Raw genomic sequence first — 22,313 nt, 5'->3', positions numbered from 1 at the left:
GCAGAAGGAGCTGAGTAGACAAAAGCCCTTTTTCCCAGTTCTGTACGGGCAAATGGAACAATGAGCAGCAAGTGATCATTTGATCGCAATGAATAAGAACTAACACTTCTCCATGTTATTAAACTACAGATGTTACTGACATCTTTCTGCAGTTGAATCACTGATTGATGGATTCCATGATTCAGAACTGATTTCAGTGAGTTGTTCTGATTCTTGATGTTCGTTCATGTTTATTTTCTGCTGAAACTAGTAGTAAAGAGGAAGAGATGATTGCTTCACTACAGCATCTGTCAGCACACGAAGAGACAAAAACATTTACTGATTATATTTTATAAAACTGACAGAATTTATGTGGAGACTTGGTTTCACATCAAATGTAAGCTCAGGTTATTGTGTGGGAGGCACTACAAATAAAGTTTCTCTACGTTTTGTTCACAAATCAATTGAAAACAGGAGTGATTAATTCTTGGGATTTAAGGATTGTTGTCGGTTTGTCAAAATGAGAACTGATTAAAACGGAGAAATCAATATTTTCCCCCCAGCCCTAGTGATTTCTCTCTTCCCTGGATGAGCTCAGGACAGATGATTATTGTGCTTTATGAATTATGAACCACTTTCACTTCTATCAGACACACTATTTGTGGTCAAAAAGGCAAAATAAAAAGCATGACGCTGAAGTGTGGAAAAATGCATTATTTATTAGATGTACTAAAGCAAACACCAGCACAGTCTCAGCGGCCTCGCTTCGCTCTTCCTCTGAACGAGCCGCCCTTGATCTTCTTCCTCACGCCACTTGACTGTTCTCCGTCATCAGCTGCTTCCTCGTCTGCTTTTGGGCGCTTCCTCTTCTCTGAGCTTTCCTTCATCTCCTAACAGAAACAGACACGCATGCGTTCATCAGACTAACATTCATCAGAGATCTCACACACAAACAGAAGGAGCACGTACAATCCGAGCGAATCTCTGCGCTTCGCTCACTCGCTCCAGCAGCATCATCACTTCCTCTTCCTGTGTGGGGAAGGCGGGCAGTTTCTTCCCGATCAGTGCTTCGATTCGCTGGAACAGCTCCACATCATACCTGCACAAACACAATGAGAGCCTGTGTGATTGCTGCTGCCAAACACACCTGAAGACACTGAAGAGTTACTAAACGAGACAGAAGACTGAGACTGACTGTGTGACGAAGGTGATGGATTTCCCAGATCTCCCTGCTCTGGCGGTGCGGCCCACACGATGGATGTAGTCCTGAGAGAAAACAGATTCATGTCAGCACAAAAGAACATCATGTGCTGATCAACAATCACGTCTAACCCAAGCATTTTCACTGAGCTAAACAGCAAACAAACAGCCAGTAATAAACACATTACAACACATTAGCTCATCTCTTGAGTCTCTGAGTCAGAGTCGTTCTTCTGTCACGTGATGTGAAGCAGTATTAGATACAGAAATTAATTCCAGCCTTGCTTACAAACACACACAGTTTTTAACAGGTACCTGATGCATTTCTGGTCTCAAATAGCAGCTTTTTATTTCTTACAGTTTATACTTTTGTGAATTTCTGTCATGATGGTTCTTTTCCAGAACACTGAATGTGAGTAATTAAGAGCTGATCAATGTTTTAAACTTTATCCATGTGATGGAGGAAATCACTTTGATAAAACAAAGATGCCTACACATAACAACAACATACAGTTAATACAGTTTGTGGGGAAGTCGTGGCCTAATGGTTAGAAAGTCGGACTCCCAATCGAAGGGTTGTGAGTTCGAGTCTCGGGCCAGCAGGAATTGTAGGTGGGGGGAGTGAATGCACAGCACTCTCTCCACCCTCAATACCATGACTGAGGTGCCCTTGAGCAAGGCACTGAACCCCCAACTGCTCCCCAGGCGCCCCAGCATATGGCTGCCCACTGCTCCGGGTGTGTATTCACTGCTCTGTGTGTGTGCACTTCGGATGGGTTAAATGCAGAGCACAAATTCTGAGTATGGGTCACCATACTTGGCTGAATGTCACGTCACTTTTTTTTAACTTTTTAATATGCAATGTTTGCCTTGGCCTTGGTTGCATCAGTTTATTTTTCTATCTAGAAATGTGATCAACGTCATGTAAGTAGGTGTTGGGGAGTTTGGCTATAATATCTAGCATTTTAATTGTATTCTGCTGAAATGAACGAAATGACTTGAAAAAAATATTTGTTCATTCAACGAGACTCAAAGATGCGAGTCAGTAAAATGATACTAACTTACCATCACCGATATGAACATAAATCATCATTCACACGGATACATCTCATAGCAGATCTAATATCAGATCATTTAGTCACGTAAAGGAGTGGTTTGATTATTCATCATCGTTTATTCACCTCCTATCATTTAAAACTGTGGCACTTTCATTTATTTTAGAAACACAAAAGAAGATTGTTTTTATGTTCTCTCATCATTTCTGTCCATCCAGTGAAAGTCTAGAGATTAGTGCTGTCAAATGATTAATCACGATTAATCACATCCAAAATAAAAGTTTTTGTTTACATACTATATGTATGTGTACTGTGTATATTTATTATGTATATATAAATACATACACATACAGTAAATATTTTGAAAATATTTACATGTATATACATTTATATATTTATATTCTTATATTTTATATTATATATAAATATATTTAATATATAAACATAACATTTTTCTTAAATGTATACATGCATGTGTTTGTAATTATATATACATAATAAATATACACAGCATACACGCATATATTATGTAAAAAAAAAACTTTTATTTTGGATGTGATTAATCATTTGACAGCACTACTAGAGATATTAACGATATCTTCTTTAGTGTCCAACAGAAGAGCTGTGGTTGCTGTTTCACTGCACTGGAATTTAATGACAAGCCTTGAATTCGGTTCATAAATCTACTCTAAAGATTACTTATTTTTTATGTTTTGTTGACTTTTGTTCACCAAACCAATATTTATTATGATGACTTCTGTGTGACTATTCACATTATAACTAAATACTTTCTCTGTTTCCAGATTTGACTGCAATGATAAAAACTGACACTTCAAATCAACATCTATGTCAACTTTTACTAAAACCAGTCTTTAATTATGTCTGAAAATATATCCAAACCTAATATAAGTAATGCTTTATGTCTTACGTTCTCTACAGCAAATGATTTATTTGTATTTATATACAGGGCTATACAGCCATCTAGTGGTTACACAGTGGTATTGCAGATGATACATTTAGAGATTCATATTAAGAAAAATATCTCTAAAAATATTAAAAAAGAAAATATTATTAAGCTAAAATCACAAAAGCCCAAATATTTATTCTGTGTCTTCAATAATTTGTATGTTTGTCTATAAGTGTTTGGGCTGTTCAGTGTTCCCGTAGCTCTGCATTCAGGCTTGAATCTGATTTTATCACAGCAGTAAAGAATAAAGCTTGTGTGTGTGTGTGTGTTCACCTTGGAGTGTGTGGGGATGTCGAAGTTGATGACGCAGTCCACATGTGGGATGTCCAGGCCTCGAGACGCCACGTCTGTGGCCAGCAGGACTGAGCGAGACTTGGACTTGAACTTGTTAAGAGCCCCGAGACGCTTGTTCTGAACACAGAGAGCCACATCAGATCAGTCTGACTCAAAGCAGCTTCACAGAGAGCAAAACAGCAGAATCACTGAGAGAAAGAGCTCGCATTCAGGAGTGAAGCTGCTCTACTGAAGACAATCAGATCATATTCAGCTTATGTTCTCAATAGGTATACACCACAATGAAAATTCTTGGCCGAAGCCAAAACTGAATAAAATGAAACACTGGGGAAAATATAAAATATAGAACACTTTTTTTTTTTTGCATTTCCTCCCCATTTATTTTGCTATTTTTTTTCGGCGTGCTTAAATTAAATATCCAAAATGTGCTTTTTACTGTTTTGTGCTGCTTTTCAAAGTAAAAATCAATTACAAAACATCAATTTAATAATTTTAACATTCCAGTCGACATTATTTTCTGGTGTGTGGAGATTCTAAGAAATCCACATGGTGATAGAGATTCTGAGAAGTCCACGTATTTAAATTAAACCCAAGTGTTGTTGAGAGATTCTGAGAAGTCACGTACTCAGAATGTGTTCTATTCATAATAATAAGTTTCATTTCAAAAATTAAAAATTAATATTTCATGGTAAGGATCTGTCTCATATATATATTAACAGGTTTCATTTTTATATTCAAAAATGTTTTTGGTAAACTTTATGGTATATTTCATATGTAATTTCACAGTATTTCTAACTGCGTAGTCAGCTGAGTCTGTTTTGCATATGAAGTTGAACTGCATGTATTGTTCTTTTGTATCAATATTTCTTAGAATTTTCAGTATGATACTTTGAATCTAAAAGAGGAAGAAGTCCTAAATCGAGACATTGACTAGACTATTTTTAAAGGTCAGGTGTTATTAGTGATAACCAGATGACGACTTATGTCTGGAACAACAGTATATAAGATATACTCTGCAAAATAGAGTGGGTTTGACTTTCTGAGACTCTGGTCTCTCTATCTTTTCAGCTCACTTCCTCTTCTTTGGCTTCACTCGACAACTCTTAGACTCAGACTTAGAACTCTTACAGGTTTTTATTCAAATTCAGATACCTTGAAATTCAGATACTTTGATACTCTGATACTTTGATATTTTAATACTTAATATTTTGGTACTTTTGATTCGAACAGAATAATTGTTTATGTTTTAATTACAATTGTATTAATATTTTGATTAATACTGGTTGGGTTCAATCCATCATAAATGGATTGTTATTAAAAATGTACTAACATTGGATTTACATTTTTTATATTTGAAGGTTGTTATTATTATCCAGAACTTTATTTCCAAGTTATGATTTGTGGTTTCTGTTCTCTATATTCTTTTTAATAAATTTGCATATTATAACACCTTGACCGTCTGAATTGGATTAAATTTTGCATCATTTTCATTTTGAATTTGGGAAGATGTTTGTCACACGTACCACATAGCCACATCCATGCCTTGTAAAAATACATAAAATGTTACTGTTTCAGCGCAGAATTTAAACCCTGGCTAACTAGCTTGTGCTGACAGAATACAAGCAATTCATGTGTATATTAGAAAACATAACATTCTGCAGATTATTTCCTAATTGTTTATGGCCATTTGGTGATTTTGATCCTCATACAGTAACCCCTTCCTCTTCTCATGGAAGAAATGTGATGCAGTGCTAAACAGCAAACAGCTTTCGGTGCTTGTAATGATTTGTGCATCTTTCTCTGACAGTTTTAAATCTGATATGTTTGCTGCGTTATAAAGAGTGTGTGCTTCTCACACTATGCTGGTTAGTATTTGATTGCGTCACCAAATATGTCATTGTTCGGTACAATTTATTCAGTCTTTTTCACTTATATAGCTTTTTTTTGCTATTTTCGGCCTAATAGTTTTGGTTGCAGAACATTTGGTGCATCCCTAGATTTCAATCAGTGCAGTCTATACCAGTATTATTCAGATGGTCTGAGTGTGTACCTGACTCATCTGTCCGTGGAGAGGGATGGCCGTGATGCCCAGGTTTCTGAGCAAGAGCGCCACCCGCTGGGCATTATTACACGTGCCGCAGAAAACCATGAAAGAGTTCCCAGCCAGTTCATTCAAGATAGAAACCAGATAACAGTCCTGCGAACAAACACAAGCTCACATCACACACATCCACTGACAGCACTCTCCTCAGGGTCAGAGTCAGCTGTTTCATAAAGACAGAACCTTGTACTTGGATGGGATGAAGATGTAATACTGCTGCAGCTTATCAACGGTGGCATATTTGGAGGAAACGGTGCATTTGACAGGATCCTGTAGAGCCGCGCGCTGCAGCTTCTGCACCTGAAACACAGAGACCACTGCTTTAATCAGGGCTGAACTGATGCCTACAGTTAATATTGTAATCATGATTATGAGTGGGCAATATGACCAAAACTTTATGTTAGTGATTTGTTTAAAGATAGTGATACATATTAAATATACATTTTCTGTAAATAAGGTTGCTCTATCATCTACATTTTAGAGACATTTTCATAATTTCACAATTCTCAATACTATAGTAATGTATTAGTGTAACTGAAATTAGCAACAAAAATTATTGAAAATAATTAAACAGTCAGTAATAAAGAAGCAAAGAGCAGTGTGTGATTTTGTCTTTGTCTTTTGTTGTTTGATCAATACGGTGGTTCTCAAACTTTTTTGGTCATGCCCCCCTTTAAACCTAGAAAAAAAAAATGTCGCCCCCATCCCACCTCAGACTAACAAATGATTTCACTAAACTTTATGAAAAATGAACGCTTTTTAATTGAACAACTTGTAGTGAAAAAAAAACACCTGCATCACTTGAAACACCTTGTCGACTTGTCATTTGACACCGGGACAGTCTTTAACCTGTTAACCTGCTCCTGGACGCCAACGCACTGAACGCTCTTTGTTTGCAAGAGCGTATATAAGAAATACCTATGTGCTTCAGCAAATACAGGTGCTGGTCATATAATTAGAATATCATCAAAAAGTTGATTTATTTCACTAATTCCATTCAAAAAGTCAAACTTGTATATTCATTCATTACACACAGACTGATACATTTCAAATGTTTATTTCTTTTACATTTGATGATTATAACTGACAACTAAGGAAAATCCCAAATTCAGTATCTCAGAAAATTATAATATTACTTAAGACCAATACAAAGAAAAGATTTTTAGAAATCTTGGCCAAGTGAAAAGTATGAACATGAAAGTATGAGCATGTACAGCACTCAGTACTTAGTTGGGGCTCCTTTTGCCTGAATTACTGCAGCGATGCGGCGTGGCATGGAGTCGATCAGTCTGTGGCACTGCTCAGGTGTTATGAGAGTCCAGGTTGCTCTGATAGTGGCCTTCAGCTCTTCTGCATTCTTGGGTCTGGCATACCGCATCTTCCTCTTCACAATACCCCATAGATTTTCTATGGGGTTAAGGTCAGGCGAGTTTGCTGGCCAATTAAGAACAGGGATACCATGGTCCTTAAACCAGGTACTGGTAGCTTTGGCACTGTGTGCAGGTGCCAAGTCCTGTTGGAAAATGAAATCTGCATCTCCATAAAGTTGGTCAGCAGCAGGAAGCATGAAGTGCTCTAAAACTTCCTGGTATACGGGCTGTGTTGACCTTGGACCTCAGAAAACACAGTGGACCAACACCAGCAGATGACATGGCACCCCAAACCATCACTGACTGTGGAAACTTTACACTGGACCTCAAGCAACGTGGATTGTGTGCCTCTCCTTTCTTCCTCCAGACTCTGGGACCCTGATATCCAAAGGAAATGCAAAATTTACTTTCATCAGAGAACATAACTTTGGACCACTCAGCAGCAGTCCAGTCCTTTTTGAAGCGAGATGCTTATGACGCTGTCTGTTGTTCAAGAGAGGCTTGACACAAGGAATGCGACAGCTGAAACCCATGTCTTGCATACGTCTGTGTGTAGTGGCTCTTGAAGCACTGACTCCAGCTGCAGTCCACTCTTTGTGAATCTCCCCCACATTTTTGAATGGGTTTTGTTTCACAATCCTCTCCAGGGTGCGGTTATCACTATTGCTTGTACACTTTTTTCTACCACATCTTTTCCTTCCCTTCGCCTCTCTATTAATGTGCTTGGACACAGAGCTCTGTGAACAGCCAGCCTCCTTTGCAATGACCTTTTGTGTCTTGCTCTCCTTGTGCAAGGTGTCAATGGTCGTCTTTTGGACAACTGTCAAGTCAGCAGTCTTCCCCATGATTGTGTAGCCTACAGAACTAGACTGAGAGACCATTTAAAGGCCTTTGCAGGTGTTTTAAACTAATTAGCTGATTAGAGTGTGGCAGCAGGTGTCTTCAATATTGAACCTTTTCACAATATTCTAATTTTCTGAGATACTGAATTTGGGATTTTCCTTAGTTGTCAGTTAGAGTTATCAAAATTAAAAGAAATAAACATTTGAAATATATCAGTCTGTGTGTAATGAATGAATATAATATACAAGGTTTCACTTTTTGAATGGAATTAGTTAAATAAATCAACTTTTTGATGATATTCTAATTATATGACCAGCACCTGTAGCTCCCCATCTGAGAGGGTTTTCAGTGCCAGTGGGAACATAGTTTTATGCCACAGAGCTTCTCTTAAACCAGAGACAGTAGACAGACTTGTGTTCTTAAGCTAAAAACTTGTATATTAAAAAAATAAATAAAAACAATAAAAAAAACCTTATCCCAGTTTAATCATTTCCCCCAGTTGCACAATGTAAATTGTGAATTGCATGCACTAAAAAAGTTGACAGAATGCACTTTCTGTACTTGTTTTACACTACTTGAGTTACATATACATGTGTTCATTTAATAAAGAGCAGTAAGTGATCACTTGGTCTACAGTTTTTTACAGATATATCAAATATCGTAAAAATGTTGACAATAGAGATATTTTTTTTATATATATCACCCAGCCCTAATGACCCACGCCCCCTTCAGTGCCTGAGCGCCCCTCACTTTGAGAACCACTGGATTAATATAAAGCAAACAGTCGCAGCAGGAATATTAGGCTGCTATCACTTTAAGAGTTGCACGAATCCAATTTACTGTTAAAATTAAATTAAATTAAATAAAAATTAATCCAATTTACTGTTACACATGTATTTTCATTCTCAACTGTTTATGTTCATTTATTATATGACCGACGAGGGTTTACGCAAATAACAGTGCAAGTTCTCTTTAGCACTTTTAAGAACATGAATAAATCTAATACACTTCAATACATCAAGCACGACCCATTTTGCAAAAGTCTCGTTACATGATTTTACTGATTTGCATGTGAAATTGGGCTTTTATGGAGGAACGAAAGCACACCGCTGGAAAGGGGGCAGAAAAGGGGCTCAATAATCGTTTTATCTCGATTGTTGTATTTTCATAATCGTTGGAGGCCGAAATCGAAATCGTTTTTTGATTAATTGCACAGCCATAATGTTGATTTCCCTTTTTCAAACAACCAATCAAAAAGTCACTAATTCATCACTAACTCCTCACATGTGCTTCACTGAACACCAACCAATCAATAAACACACATCTACACAACTACACATGCTTGATGTGTTTCCTTTCTTTCCTACTGTGTAATACTGTATTCACAAACACAAATGATTACAGTTAAAAAAAAAAAGTTTGCTTTCAATCTTGCTTTTGTGTTTACTGTGAATATTTCAACATCTCTCTGACAATTACTTTCAATCTTGTGCAGAAATGTACACAGGAGCTCATGAAAGAAGAGCATTAGATTTTGAATAACTGTGTTTATATGATATATCCAACAATATAATATTATTTCAAAAGGTGTTTGCAACGTAAGACAGATTTTGGCTTTTTAGATGTGTTTGTGATATTTTGAATGCAGTGCTTCATTTTGCAAGAGATGTGAGGCATTTTGAATTTTGTGTGTGCAGTTCTTGGATTTGTGTGTAAAGTTTTGAAAAAAAGGCAAAGTTTTAAAAAGTGTGTAAGCAGTTGAATAAAGCAATAAACCTTGTGAAGCCATGGTTTACAGTGAATTTATAACAGCTAAGGGGCGTTGTTTGGCATGATGTGAAGCGGAGTGACTAAAACCCTCTAAGCTGTTATAGGAAGGAAAGGACGGATGTGTGGCCAAGTATGGTGTCCCTACTCAGAATTTGTGGTCTGCATTTAACCCATCAAAGTACACACACACTGTGAACACACAGCTCGGAGCAGTGGACAGCCGGAGAGCAGTTGTGGGTTTGGTTCTTGCTCAAGGGTCTCTCCTCAGTCATGGTACTGAAGGTGGAAGAGAGCGCTGGTTATTCACTCCCCCACCGACAATCCCTGCCAGACCTGAGACTCGAACCCGCAACCTTCGGGTTACTCTCTTATCATTAGGCCACAACTACCCCCATTATAAAAACAGTTACTCCATATATGTAGCAATGTTTCACAAAATAAAACAAAGCAAAGAAAGTGTAAAGATATTAATAAAAACATTATTCTTCTACCAAACAATGCAGTTTCTTTAGAAACAGTTGTGGTTCCAACAAAGTGGTTGCTGAGCAACACACAGAACTAAACAAAGGTATATGTTTGTAGAGTAATTTACAACAGCTTCGAACGTGGCTCAGCCAATCAGAATCAAGGACCGTAACTATCTGTTTAAAAAAACAAAAAAACTGTAAAACATAGTCCGTGCGTTTGTACCTTTTTAGTCATGGTGGCCGAAAACAGGAAGGTGCGTCTGTCGCGAGGAATTACCTTCAGGATCTTATCCACCTGAAACAAACACAAACACAGTTCAGATACTGTAATGACATTACTGAGCTCAAACTACACACACACACAAACATTCAAATGTTTGGGGTCACTACGTCATTAATGTTTCTATTCATCAAGGATGCATTAAATAGATCAAAATTGACAGTAAAGACGTTTATAATATTACAGAAGATCTCTATTTCAAATAAATGCTGTTCTTCTGAACTTTATATTCATCTCTGAATCCTGAAAACTTGAATGTACCAGTTTCCACAAAAATATTGGTCAGTACAACTGTTTTCAGCATTGATAATCAGAATGTTTCTTGAGCAGCAACTCAGCATATTAGAATGATCTTTGTATGATCTTGTAATCTTTGATGATCAACTGACCTTCAAAGACCACATTGCAAAGACTGCTCGATCTTTCAGGTTTGCATTGCACAACATCAGAAAGATCAGGCCCTTTCTAACGGAGCATGCAGCACAACTTCTTGTCCAGGCCCTTGTCATCTCTAGGCTGGACTACTGCATTGCTCTTCTGGCTGGACTTCCATCAAGCACAATCAAACCTCTACAAATGATTCAGAATGCAGCAGCATGACTGGTCTTCAACGAACCCAAAAGGGCCCATGTTACACCTCTCTTTATCTCCTTGCACTGGCTACCGGTTACGGCTCGCATCAAGTTCAAGACAATGATGCTTGCATATAGAACAACCATAGGCTCAGCACCCGCCTGCTTCCACCCACTACTACGAATCTTCATCACCCTCCAGAAGTCTGAGATCTGCAAGTGAGTGATGCCTCATGGTACCATCACAGAGAGACTCAAAATCACTTTCCAGAACATTCTCCTTCACCATTCCTGGCTGGTGGAATGATCTTCCCACCCTTATCCGGAATGATGAATCCCTGACAATTTTTAATCGACAGCTGAAAACTAATTCAACGCTACTTCATCCAACACCCCCCCCCCCCCCAAAAAAACAGTTATTCCATATATGTAGCAAGGTTTCACAAAATAAAAAAGCAAATAAACTGTAATGATATTAATAAATTATATACATACATGTATATGTATATGTATATGTATATATATATATATATATATATATATATATATATATATATATATATATATATATATATATATATATATACATATATACACACATATACACACATATATATAAATATATATATATACATATATACACACATATATACATATATGTATATATATATATATATATATATATATATATATATATATATATATATATATATATATATATATTCCCTCTTTTAGCTTGTACTTATTTGAACAATTCCTGAAACTTGGTATCATGAACACTTCCTGTGTCTATTTGAAATCGCCTATGAACTCGAGCTTGTTTTTTACTTTCACTTTCAAGATTCGCGTTCATACTTACACGGAGCAGCACTCGCCAGGACTTACCACACATTTTACAAGATTAGATGTTTGTCCATGGTGCTCATAATCTACAAATCATTCGCCATCATCCTATCAGTAGTCTCTCTTTACTCTGTTTATGTGGTAAGTGAAATGTTATGTACTGTAATGTAACAGGTTACAGCTAGCAAGCGGCTAACCATGTCCCTTTAGTGGCTCCGTAGAATGCGTTATTAGTTTTCAGCACCTTTCTGAACACAGATTCAGCCACACCTCTCCCCCAGTCGGGGGTCCACATAGAACTCTTGTTGACATCGTCCCAAGTTACTGTAACCGTTATATGCTTTGCAAGTCTTTTTTTAGGGGCTCTACACTTACTTTTCTTTTTAGGAGCACTTGAGCTCCGAACTTAAAAAATGTAGGAGCAAAGTCAAAAATTTAGGAGCACCTTCTAATCAATAATCCAAAATTTTATAAAAACAATAGCCTTCCCAGTACGAGGTGATATTTGAGTCCTTAAAGTGACGTACGGTTAAATTTTTCTAACTTTATTAAAAGTATGTCATCTTTTATGTCAAATTTTAAAATATGTACAGGTGCATCTCAGTAAATTAGAATGTCGTGGAAAAGTTCATTTATTTCAGTAATTCAACACAAATTGTAAAACTCATGAATTAAATAAATTCAATGCACACAGACTGAAGTAGTTTAAGTCTTTGGTTCTTTTAATTGTGATGATTTTGGCTCACATTTAACAAAAACCCACAAATTCTCAACAAATCTCTTCCTTCATAAGACCAATAAAAAAACATTTTTAGTGAAGTGTTGGCCTTCTGGGAAATATGTTCATTTACTGTACATGTACTCAATATTTGGTAGGGGCTCCTTTTGCTTTAATTACTGCCTCAGTTCGGCGTGGCATGGAGGTGATCAGTTTGTGGCACTGCTGAGGTGGTATGAAGCCCAGGTTTCTTTGACAGTGGCCTTCAGCTCATCTGCAGTGTTTGGTCTCGTTTCTCATTTTCCTCTTGACAATACTCCATAGATTCTCTCTGGGGTTCAGGTCTGGTGAGTTTGCTGGCCAGTCAAGCACACCAACACCATGGTCATTTAACCAACTTTTGGTGCTTTTGGCAGTGTGGGCAGGAGCCAAATCCTGCTGGAAAATGAAATCAGCATCTTCAAAAAGCTGGTCACCAGAAGGAAGCATGAAGTGCTCCAAAATTTCTTGGTAAACGGGTGCAGTGACTTTGGTTTTCAAAAAACACAATGGACCAACACCAGTAGGGTTGCCACGGTGAGGAAAATTTTCCACTGGTTAATCGACGTGTGACTACACCGGTAATACCGGTATCACCGTGGAGTGTGGGGTTTCCTCTTTTCCTCGCTTTTAAATAGCTTATAAATGCATGCGCGTTATACTTTCACTTTCGAATTAGCGGCAATTGGCAATTTGGCATCAATTGCTTGAATGGACAAAAAAAAACAAAAAAAAAAAACCTGATATTAAACACAGAACTTTTATTAACATAACGAATAAAAATACCACCATGCATAGGCTGAAAAAAAAAAAAAAAAAAAAAAAAAACGGATAATATGCACACTGTGGACCCAAACAAATAAGAACGTTTATTGCCTAGCCTATATTAGATCGTTTTTAAAACAAGAAAATAAAATACGCCTAAATAAATTACACAAAGTTTAAATAAGATAAAACCAAATAAATAAGAAACAAATATAAAAGAAAAACTTCCAAAATGACCTTAGCTTACATAAATGACAAGTCAGCAGAACCCAGTGTTTCCCCCGCCCCCATATATATTATATATGCAAATTAATTTTATCCAAACAGGAGGCGCTTTAAGAGCGGGTGAGATAGAGGTTTCTCCGGTAACGGCTGTATACAAAGCAGTGCTAATCTCACAATGCTGCTTTATCAGGCATTACAGGCAAGATTAAATTAAAATTACACATAAAAACTTATTAAAAAATATGGTTTCCTTCTGAAATACAGTGATATAAAAACACTTGCGCCGGTTTTTGATTTTTAAACGTGCAGTGCTCATGTTTATTCAGCAAAGTCAAAGCCTTTTTGAAAATGCCTTTTGGCGGTCAGTTTAGATATTGTGGCGGCTCGCCACAAATAAATCAATGTATGGGAAACCCAACAGGTGCTTTTGCATTGCGTTCTGACACTAAATCTTCCGCCATTCTCTTGCTTTTCTGTAAGTTCGACTCGTTCTCCTCACGTGATAAATGAAATTTGACTCGTGATGCTGATCTGTGATGTGACTGTCTCTTGGCACGCAGCATTGTAGCTGCGTTCAGTTTTTAATTATAGTGTATGCTCTCTTCTGAACTTATTTATAATTATTATTTTTACTTAATTCAAATAAATATTTAAGAAAAACGAATACTTAAAAAAAATAAATCAAAACGACGGTGGGGACGGTGTCACGGTGGGAAAGTGGCGTAACCGGTGTTGCGGCTTAAGACCGGTGACACGGTCAACACCAACATCGCGGCAAGCCTAAACACCAGCAGATGACATTGCACCCCAAATCACCACAGACTGTGGAAACTTAACACTGGACTTCAAGCAGCTTGGGCTATGAGCTTCTCCACCCTTCCTCCAGACTCCAGGACCTTGGTTTCCAAATGAAATACAAAACTTGCTCTCATCTGAAAAGAGGACTTTGGACCACTGAGCAACAGTCCAGTTCTTCTTCTCCTTAGCCCAGGTAAGACGCCTCAGGAGTGGCTTAACAAGAGGAATACAACAACTGTAGCCGAATTCCTTGACACGTCTGTGTGCGGTGGCTCTTGATGCCTTGACCCCACTACACTGCACAATAAATCTCTTATTTACACCATCTACACTTCGTGAGATATGTCTGTGACTGTGATACATTACTCAATGCTGCAAAAACACGTAGAAACCTTTGAATCTCTCCTGAGAGCAATCACAAAAATGCGACTGTAATGGTCACACTGTAGAGCCCTGGCCACGCAAGTCTACAGTGTACGCGTGAGACAATGTGCTCTTCTGTTGTCTTAGACACCTTTTAGGTGCGTTATTGGCAGCACCACCCTCTGCTTACATGAACACTTCACCACCGCATCAGCATGAAAAACATGAGGAAATTAAGACAATAATCAGAAAACCTATTCAATATTCTAGAACAAAAAAAAAAAACAAACAAAAGTGAAAGTGACGTGACATACAGCCAAGTAAGGTGACCCATACTCGGAATTCATGCTCTGCTTTTAACCCATCCAAAGTGCACACACACAGCAGTGAACACACACACACACACCGTGAAGACACACACACACACACACACACACACACACACCGTGAAGACACACCCGGAGCAGTGGGTATCATTTATGCTGCGGCGCCCGGGGAGCAGTTGGGGGTTCAGTGTCTTGCTCAAGGACACCTCAGTCGTGGTATTGAAGGTGGATAGAGCGCCGTACATTCACTCCCCCCACCTACAATTCCTGCCGGCTCGAGACTCGAACTCACAACCCTTGGATTGCAAGTCCAACACTCTAACCGTTAGGCCACGACTTCCCCCAACTAATCTAATATTCAAAAATCGTGACCCATCCCTAATCTAAATACTTCTAGTATAAATGCACAAACACTATAACACAAATATACTGTATTAACATTCCAATACTCCTTTAATATTAATATTACTCTGCTAAATGATAATGTTAATACATTTAATACATGTCTACATTAATATAATAAATTCAATATAAATATCCCACATTTCTGCCACAATACCATGGTGCAGTTAGTGTTACTACGGTAAATGATGGCGATTTGTAGATCGAAAAGCCTTCTGACTGTATCATTGCACACAGTGTTTTTCTGCTGTATGTCAGCGCAGTTTCATCTGGATTTACACTAGTTTATATCAGTTAACTGATATTGACTGATCCTAGTTTATATCAGTTATGCGTGTTCTTCGCTGAATTCAAGCGCTTCACAATGGATCTCACAGCACTGTTTTAGTGGTTGCGTGATCACTAAGTAAACACATCTGTTCTACTCTGCTCGCTCTGCGCTGCGCCTCCGTTTGAACCCAGTGGATAAATGGTCCATGTGGCGCGGTTCAAATTATATCACTATAATTATCGTTTTATTGCCCAGCCATACCTCAAAGTATATCTGCTCCTGCGCCCCCCCTAGAGTTGGGAACCACTGGTTTAGACTAATCGATTCTTGAGATTTAAGAATCGATATTGTTTCATGAAAATGAGAATTGATTCAAATCAAGAAATTGATCATTTTTACTCAACCCTAGTTAACGTGTTAAATAAAGACATGTTTATCATCATATGACTGACCAACAGCGGAACCAAGTAATTTCATAGTGTTAAAGTTACTCCAAGCAACACACACACACACCCCTTTTCCACCCGTATGAACCGGGTGCTAGTTTCAGAGCCAGTGTTATTGCTGGTTCGGAGTTGGTTTGACTGGCGAGCCTTCTAAGAACCGGTTTGCCTTTCCACTGCCTAGAGAGCCACCACAGAGCCAGGTCTTATTTCATCTGAATACGTCTCATTTCCCCTAGCAACGACAGCGAGGCAGCGCCAAACACAATGGGCTTGTTCAGGATGCATCGGTGCCGGGTGGACCGATCGTCACGCGATACCGAAGCGCCGCAGGAACGATCCAAAAGCATAAAGAGCCATCTGCCCTCGTCGCTCCTGCGGTGCACTGGTGCCACGCACCCCGAACAAGCCTAAACAGCATCAACAATGGTGGACGTTGCATTGCTATTGATGTTCATGGCTTTAAGAACCTACATCGGCATCCAAACACAGCGAATCCAACCATTCGCGTTTAGCGGTTATTTCAAATATGGCAGTTAAAAGTATTTTGTTGGTCACAGTTACCCCGCCCCCTGACCCTGACACAAGCAGTTCTTACTTCTAGCCCAGCAATGTTTTGGTGCTACTTACGAGCCACTTCCTGGTTTGGAGCTGGTGCTTTGGGTGTCGAAAAACAAAGAACGGATTTGAAACTGTTACCCTTGGGAGATATCATCAGGAAACACGGTGTTAGCTTTCACTGTTATGCTGATGATACTCAGCTCTATATTATTTCGAGGCCCGGTGAAACATACCAATTTGAAAAACTAACGGAATGCATAGTCGATATAAAAAACTGGATGACGAGTAATTTCTTACTGCTAAATTCTGAAAAAACAGAGGTGTTAATTATAGGGCCTAAAAGCTCTGCATGTAATGACCTAGAACACTGTCTAAGATTTGATGTCTGCTCTGTCAATTCTTCGTCATCAGTTAGGAACCTAGGTGTGCTATTTGATAGCAACCTTTCCTTAGAAAGCCACGTTTCTAGCATTTGTAAAACTGCATTTTTTCCATCTCAAAAATATATCTAAATTACGGCCTATGCTCTCAATGTCAAATGCAGAAATGTTAATCCATGCGTTCATGACCTCAAGGTTAGATTATTGTAATGCTCTATTGGGTGGTTGTTCTGCACGCTTAGTAAACAAACTCCAGTTAGTCCAAAATGCAGCAGCTAGAGTTCTTACTAGAACCAGGAAGTATGATCATATTAGCCCGGTTCTGTCAACACTGCACTGGCTCCCTATCAAACATCGTATAGATTTTAAAATCTTGCTTATTACTTATAAAGCCCTGAATGGTTTAGCACCTCAGTATTTGAACGAGCTCTTGTTACATTATAGTCCTCCACGTCCGCTCCGTTCTCAAAACTCTGGCAATTTGATAATACCTAGAATATCAAAGTCAACTGCGGGCGGCAGATCCTTCTCATATTTAGCGCCCAAACTCTGGAATAACCTACCTAACATTGTTCAGGAGGCAGACACACTCTTGCAGTTTAAATCTAGATTAAAGACCCATCTCTTTAACCTGGCTTACACATAACACACTAATACACTTCTAATATCCAAATCCATTAAAGGATTTTTAGGCTGCATTAATTAGTAGTAAACCGGAAACCGGGAACACTTCCCATAACACTCGATGTACTTGCTACATCATTAGAAGAATGGCATCTACGCTAATATTAGTCTGTTTTCTCTCTTATTCTGAGGTCATCGTAGCCACCAGATCCAGTCTGTATCCAGATCAGAGGGTCACTGCAGTCACCCGGATCCAATCTGTATCCAGCCCAGATGGTGGATCAGCACCTAGAAAGGACCTCTACAGCCCTGAAAGACAGCGGAGACCAGGACTAGAGCCCCAGACAGATCCACAGTGAAGACCTTGTCACAGACGACCACCGGGACAAGACCACAGGAAACAGATGATTCTTCTGCACAATCTGACTTTGCTGCAGCCTGGAATTGAACTGCTGGTTTCGTCTGGTCAGAGGAGAACTGGCCCCCCGACTGAGCCTGGTTTCTCCCAAGGTTTTTTTCTCCATTCTGTCACTGATGGAGTTTTGGTTCCTTGCCGCTTTCGCCTCCGGCTTGCTTAGTTCGGGACACTTAATTTACAGTGATATCGTTAACTTGATTGCAAATTATTGCACAGATCCCTATTTAAACTGAACTGAGCTGCATGATGACATCACTGAATTCAATAATGAACTGCCTTTAACTGTCATTTTGCATTATTGACACTGTTTTCCTAATTAATGTTGTTCAGTTGCTTTGACGCAATCTGTTTTTGTTTAAAGTGCTATATAAATAGAGGTGACTTGATTTGACTTGACTCTAGCTCCAAACCAGCACCCAAACTGCATTGGTAGAAAAGGGGTAACAGTGACCAGTGAATCAGTGTTTTGGACCAAATGACTCGTTCATAGTGTTAAATTACTTCAAGTAACACACAGTGACCTACTCTTGTGAGTGAATCAATGTTTTGGACCAAATGACTCAAATGACTTGTTCATAGAGACAGTTACTGGTGTAACGATGTAACCTGCAGAAAGAGTCACTGATCGATCAATCATCAGCAGCACAAACGGTGAACCACATTCATCACAGCTGGTCAAAACGCTGACCGTTCCCCCCATTACTGAGAGCTATGTGTCTGTACCTCAGACTCAAAGTCCATGTTGAGAATGCGGTCAGCTTCGTCCATCACCAGATACTTGAGTGCTCGCAGGTTGAATCCTTTGGTGTTTTCCAGGTGATCGATCAAACGTCCTGGAGTGGCTGAGAGTCACAGAGAATGAATCACAATCTGAATATGATTCAAATCACAGCACTATGACATTCGACACTGTAACAACTCGGTTCTCCACTGAAGATTGATCAGACGAGAAGAGAACAGAAGCTCTTACCGATCACCACGTGAGGCTTCTTAGCCAGAACCAGAGCCTGAGACATCATATCGATCCCCCCCACGACCACAGCTGGAACACACACACACACACACACACACACACACAAACGAGAAACACAGGGCTGATATGAGTCACAACACAACTGAACCCTGTTACTGTCTGCTGTTACTAACATCACGTACAGTGGAGGTCAAAAGTTTACATCCCCCTGCAGAATATGTAAAATGTTGTAATTATTTTACCTAAATAAGCAGGATCATACAAAATGCATGTTATTGTTTATTTAGTACTGACCTGAATAAGATATTTCACATAACAGATATTTACATATAGTCCACAAGTAAAAATAATAGTTAAGTTTTATAAAAATGACCCCATTCAAAAAGTTTACATCCCCATCCACAGCTGTGTTTCTTTGTTTAGTGATAGTTTTTTCACGAGTCCCTAGTTTGTCCTGAACAGTTCAACTGCCTGCTGTTCTTCAGAAAAATCCCCCAGCTCCCAATAATTATTTGGTTTTTCAGCATTTTTGTGTATTTGAACCCTTTCCAACAATGACTGCATGATTTTGAGATCCATCTTTTCACACTGAGGACAACTGAGGGACTCAAACACAGCTATTACAGAAGGTTCAGACGCTCACTGATGCTCCAGAAGGAGAAACCATGTATTAAGAGCCGGGGAGTGAAAGTGTGTGTGTGTGTGTGTGAGAGAGTGAATGAGTGTGTGTGAGAGTGAGTGTGTGTGTTTGATTATGTGTGTGTGTGTGTGTGTGTGTGTGTGTGTTTGTGTGTGTGCGTTGTGTGTGTGTGAGAGAGTGAATGAGTGTGTGTGAGAGTGAGTGAGTGTGTTAGTATGTGTGTGTGTGTGTGTGTGAGTGTGTGTGTGTGAGAGTGAGTGAGTGAGTGAGTGTGTTTGGTTATGTGTGTGTGTGTGTGTGTGTGTGTGTGAGAGAGAGGGTGGGTGGGAGTGCGTGTGTGTGTTTGTTTTATGTGTGTGTGTGTGTGTGTGTGTGTGTGTGTGTGTGTGTGTGTGTGTGAGAGAGTCACCGGTCTTGACTCCGATGCTGGAGCCCAGCGCGTCGAACTGCTCTGCGATCTGGAAGGCTAACTCTCTGGTGGGGGTCAGGATGAGAGAGTGCAGCCGCTGCGCAGACGCCAGCAGACACTGCAGGATAGGAATAGCAAATGCTCCCGTCTTCCCCGAGCCCGTCTCTGCCAGGACCAATCACGTCACGCCCTGACAGAGAGAGAGAGAGAGAGAGAGAGAGAGAGAGACATTAACACAACACACACAGATTAACATAACACACACACACACACACACACAGAACAACAACACACACACAGATTACTACAACACACACACACAAACACAAACACAGAACAACAACACACACACAGATTACTACACACACATATACACACACACAAACACAGATTAAAGGGGTTATATGATGTGATTTCAAGTGTTCCTTTCTCTTTGGAGTGTTACCAGCTCTTGGTGAATGAACGAAGATCTGTAAAGTTTACAAAGACTAAAGTCTCAAACCCAAAGAGATATTCTTTATTAAAGTTAAGACTCGTCCACGTCCTCCTGAAACACCTCGTTCTAACACCCCCCACATCTCTACATCACTTGTGTGGGGAAGATTTGAATAACACTGTCCGGGAGTGTTTCAGCAAAGACAGAAGGGGTAACTTTATTGTTTGCTGCCTTGCCCTTCCGCCGCTGTCATGTTGTGGAGACGCTGTGTGTTTCGTTGTGGAAAACCCCCTGCAGAACTACTTGGTTTGGTCTTCACAAAAGAGGACAGTAGAAAGAAAAGTCAGTGGTTAGGTTGTATTTACAACAGAACAGTTCAACACAAATATTCAGATGTGTGCAGCACATTATACGGAGGACTGTTTTCCTGATCCTGGGAGAGAAAGACTACAATGTTCCTGTTTCTGACTCACAGACTGTAAGTACGTTTTGTGGTATTTTTTATTAGATAATTTGTCACTGATCAGTAGAGTAGGCTCGGTTTGTTGTTCGTTTCTCTGATCACAAATACAGACATGGGTTTTTATGCTATGCAACGCAACATGTAAAAAAACAAAACCCAGTATAAATCATTATAATCAGTAATTATGATCCCCACTGGATTCAACAAATGCCTCGTGTGTAATGGGTTTTTTTATTGTTTTTGTCTCGTCTCGCCGGTGTTCAGATCGGGACAAACGCATCCAGTATGATGAAGGACGTACCATTTCACAAATTCACACGCTTGAGGTATTCGGCCCAATCACAAAGCACTGGATAGCTGGATAAATGTTCCATAAGCGCTGCAGTGTTTAACAGCGGTAACCAAGGAAACGCTGTATAACTGTTTCCATAAAGCGCTACAGTTGTTTACAGCGTAACCAAGGAAATGCTGTATAACTGTTCCCATAAGCGCGGCAGTGTTTACAGCGGTAACCCAAGGAAACGCTGTAAAACTGTTTATAAGCGCCGTCTTTTTATACAGATGTTTTATGTAGCATAATTTTCAACAAAGCTAAAGTCAGGTTATTCTGTTTTTTGGCTTCAGATTTTAAAATTATACAGTCTAATATAAATCAAACATTGCACTATTTTTTTCAATTCATGATTAAAATGCAGTAGTTTTGCCTCTAATTTTAAATGGGCTATGAAAAAACAAGGGGCAACACTGAGTGAAGAATATGCAAATGTTTTTTTAATGTGTGATTTTTACATTTCTGTACCTAAACATCTAAAACATAAAATAAAGCATCATTTCATTTACTATAATTTGTGGCTATAGGCATACATTTATTTGTGCTATTACTTGTAATTTGTTCTTATTTACTGGCTGTCACTTGTCTTTAATAAAGTTTAAACTTTATATTGTTTTATTTTTGGCGAATGATTTTTGCTGTGGTATCAAAATTGAACTGGATAATTGGTAAATGTTAATTGGAATCTAAAATATTGGGTGACATAAGCTTATTTATTAGAATACAAGATGAACAGATGATAACAAAAATAATGATAACAGCAACTATTTTATATTTTTGTGGTGGGCAGGGCAAGTAATAATGTGATACCAATGTCCCAATCGGGTGAGAAGAAAAAATCCTTAGTGCTGATCCCTGGGATGGTTGCTCCAGTCTGTTAGTGGAGTGTGTGGTGTGTGTGTGTGTGTGTGTGTGTGTGTGTTGTGTGTGTGTGTGTGTTAGGGGATGGGTATTATTCAAAAAATGATTTCGATATCGATACCTTGA

General features: G+C 38.9%; 1 protein-coding gene across 1 annotated transcript; it reads right to left on the bottom strand.

Moving 5' to 3' along the window:
* Positions 1 to 678: 678 nt before the first annotated feature.
* Positions 679 to 20,302, bottom strand: ddx47 (DEAD (Asp-Glu-Ala-Asp) box polypeptide 47; the record flags this gene model as incomplete). The annotated part of the gene is given in 11 exon segments (XM_042755039.1): positions 679 to 869; positions 949 to 1,078; positions 1,175 to 1,245; positions 3,475 to 3,612; positions 5,546 to 5,692; positions 5,780 to 5,896; positions 10,270 to 10,341; positions 18,798 to 18,916; positions 19,045 to 19,116; positions 20,097 to 20,268; positions 20,270 to 20,302. Coding segments are annotated over 11 exon segments (1,209 nt in total), but the record flags the coding sequence as incomplete, so codon positions are not given.
* Between the last annotated feature and the right edge of the window lie 2,011 nt (positions 20,303 to 22,313).

The sequence above is a fragment of the Cyprinus carpio genome, unplaced genomic scaffold (genome assembly GCF_018340385.1).
Source record: "Cyprinus carpio isolate SPL01 unplaced genomic scaffold, ASM1834038v1 S000006628, whole genome shotgun sequence".
In the NCBI taxonomy this organism is placed as follows: domain Eukaryota; kingdom Metazoa; phylum Chordata; class Actinopteri; order Cypriniformes; family Cyprinidae; genus Cyprinus; species Cyprinus carpio.
The sequence above is the reverse complement of the archived record's forward strand: the minus strand, read 5'-3'. Positions and strand labels throughout refer to the sequence as shown.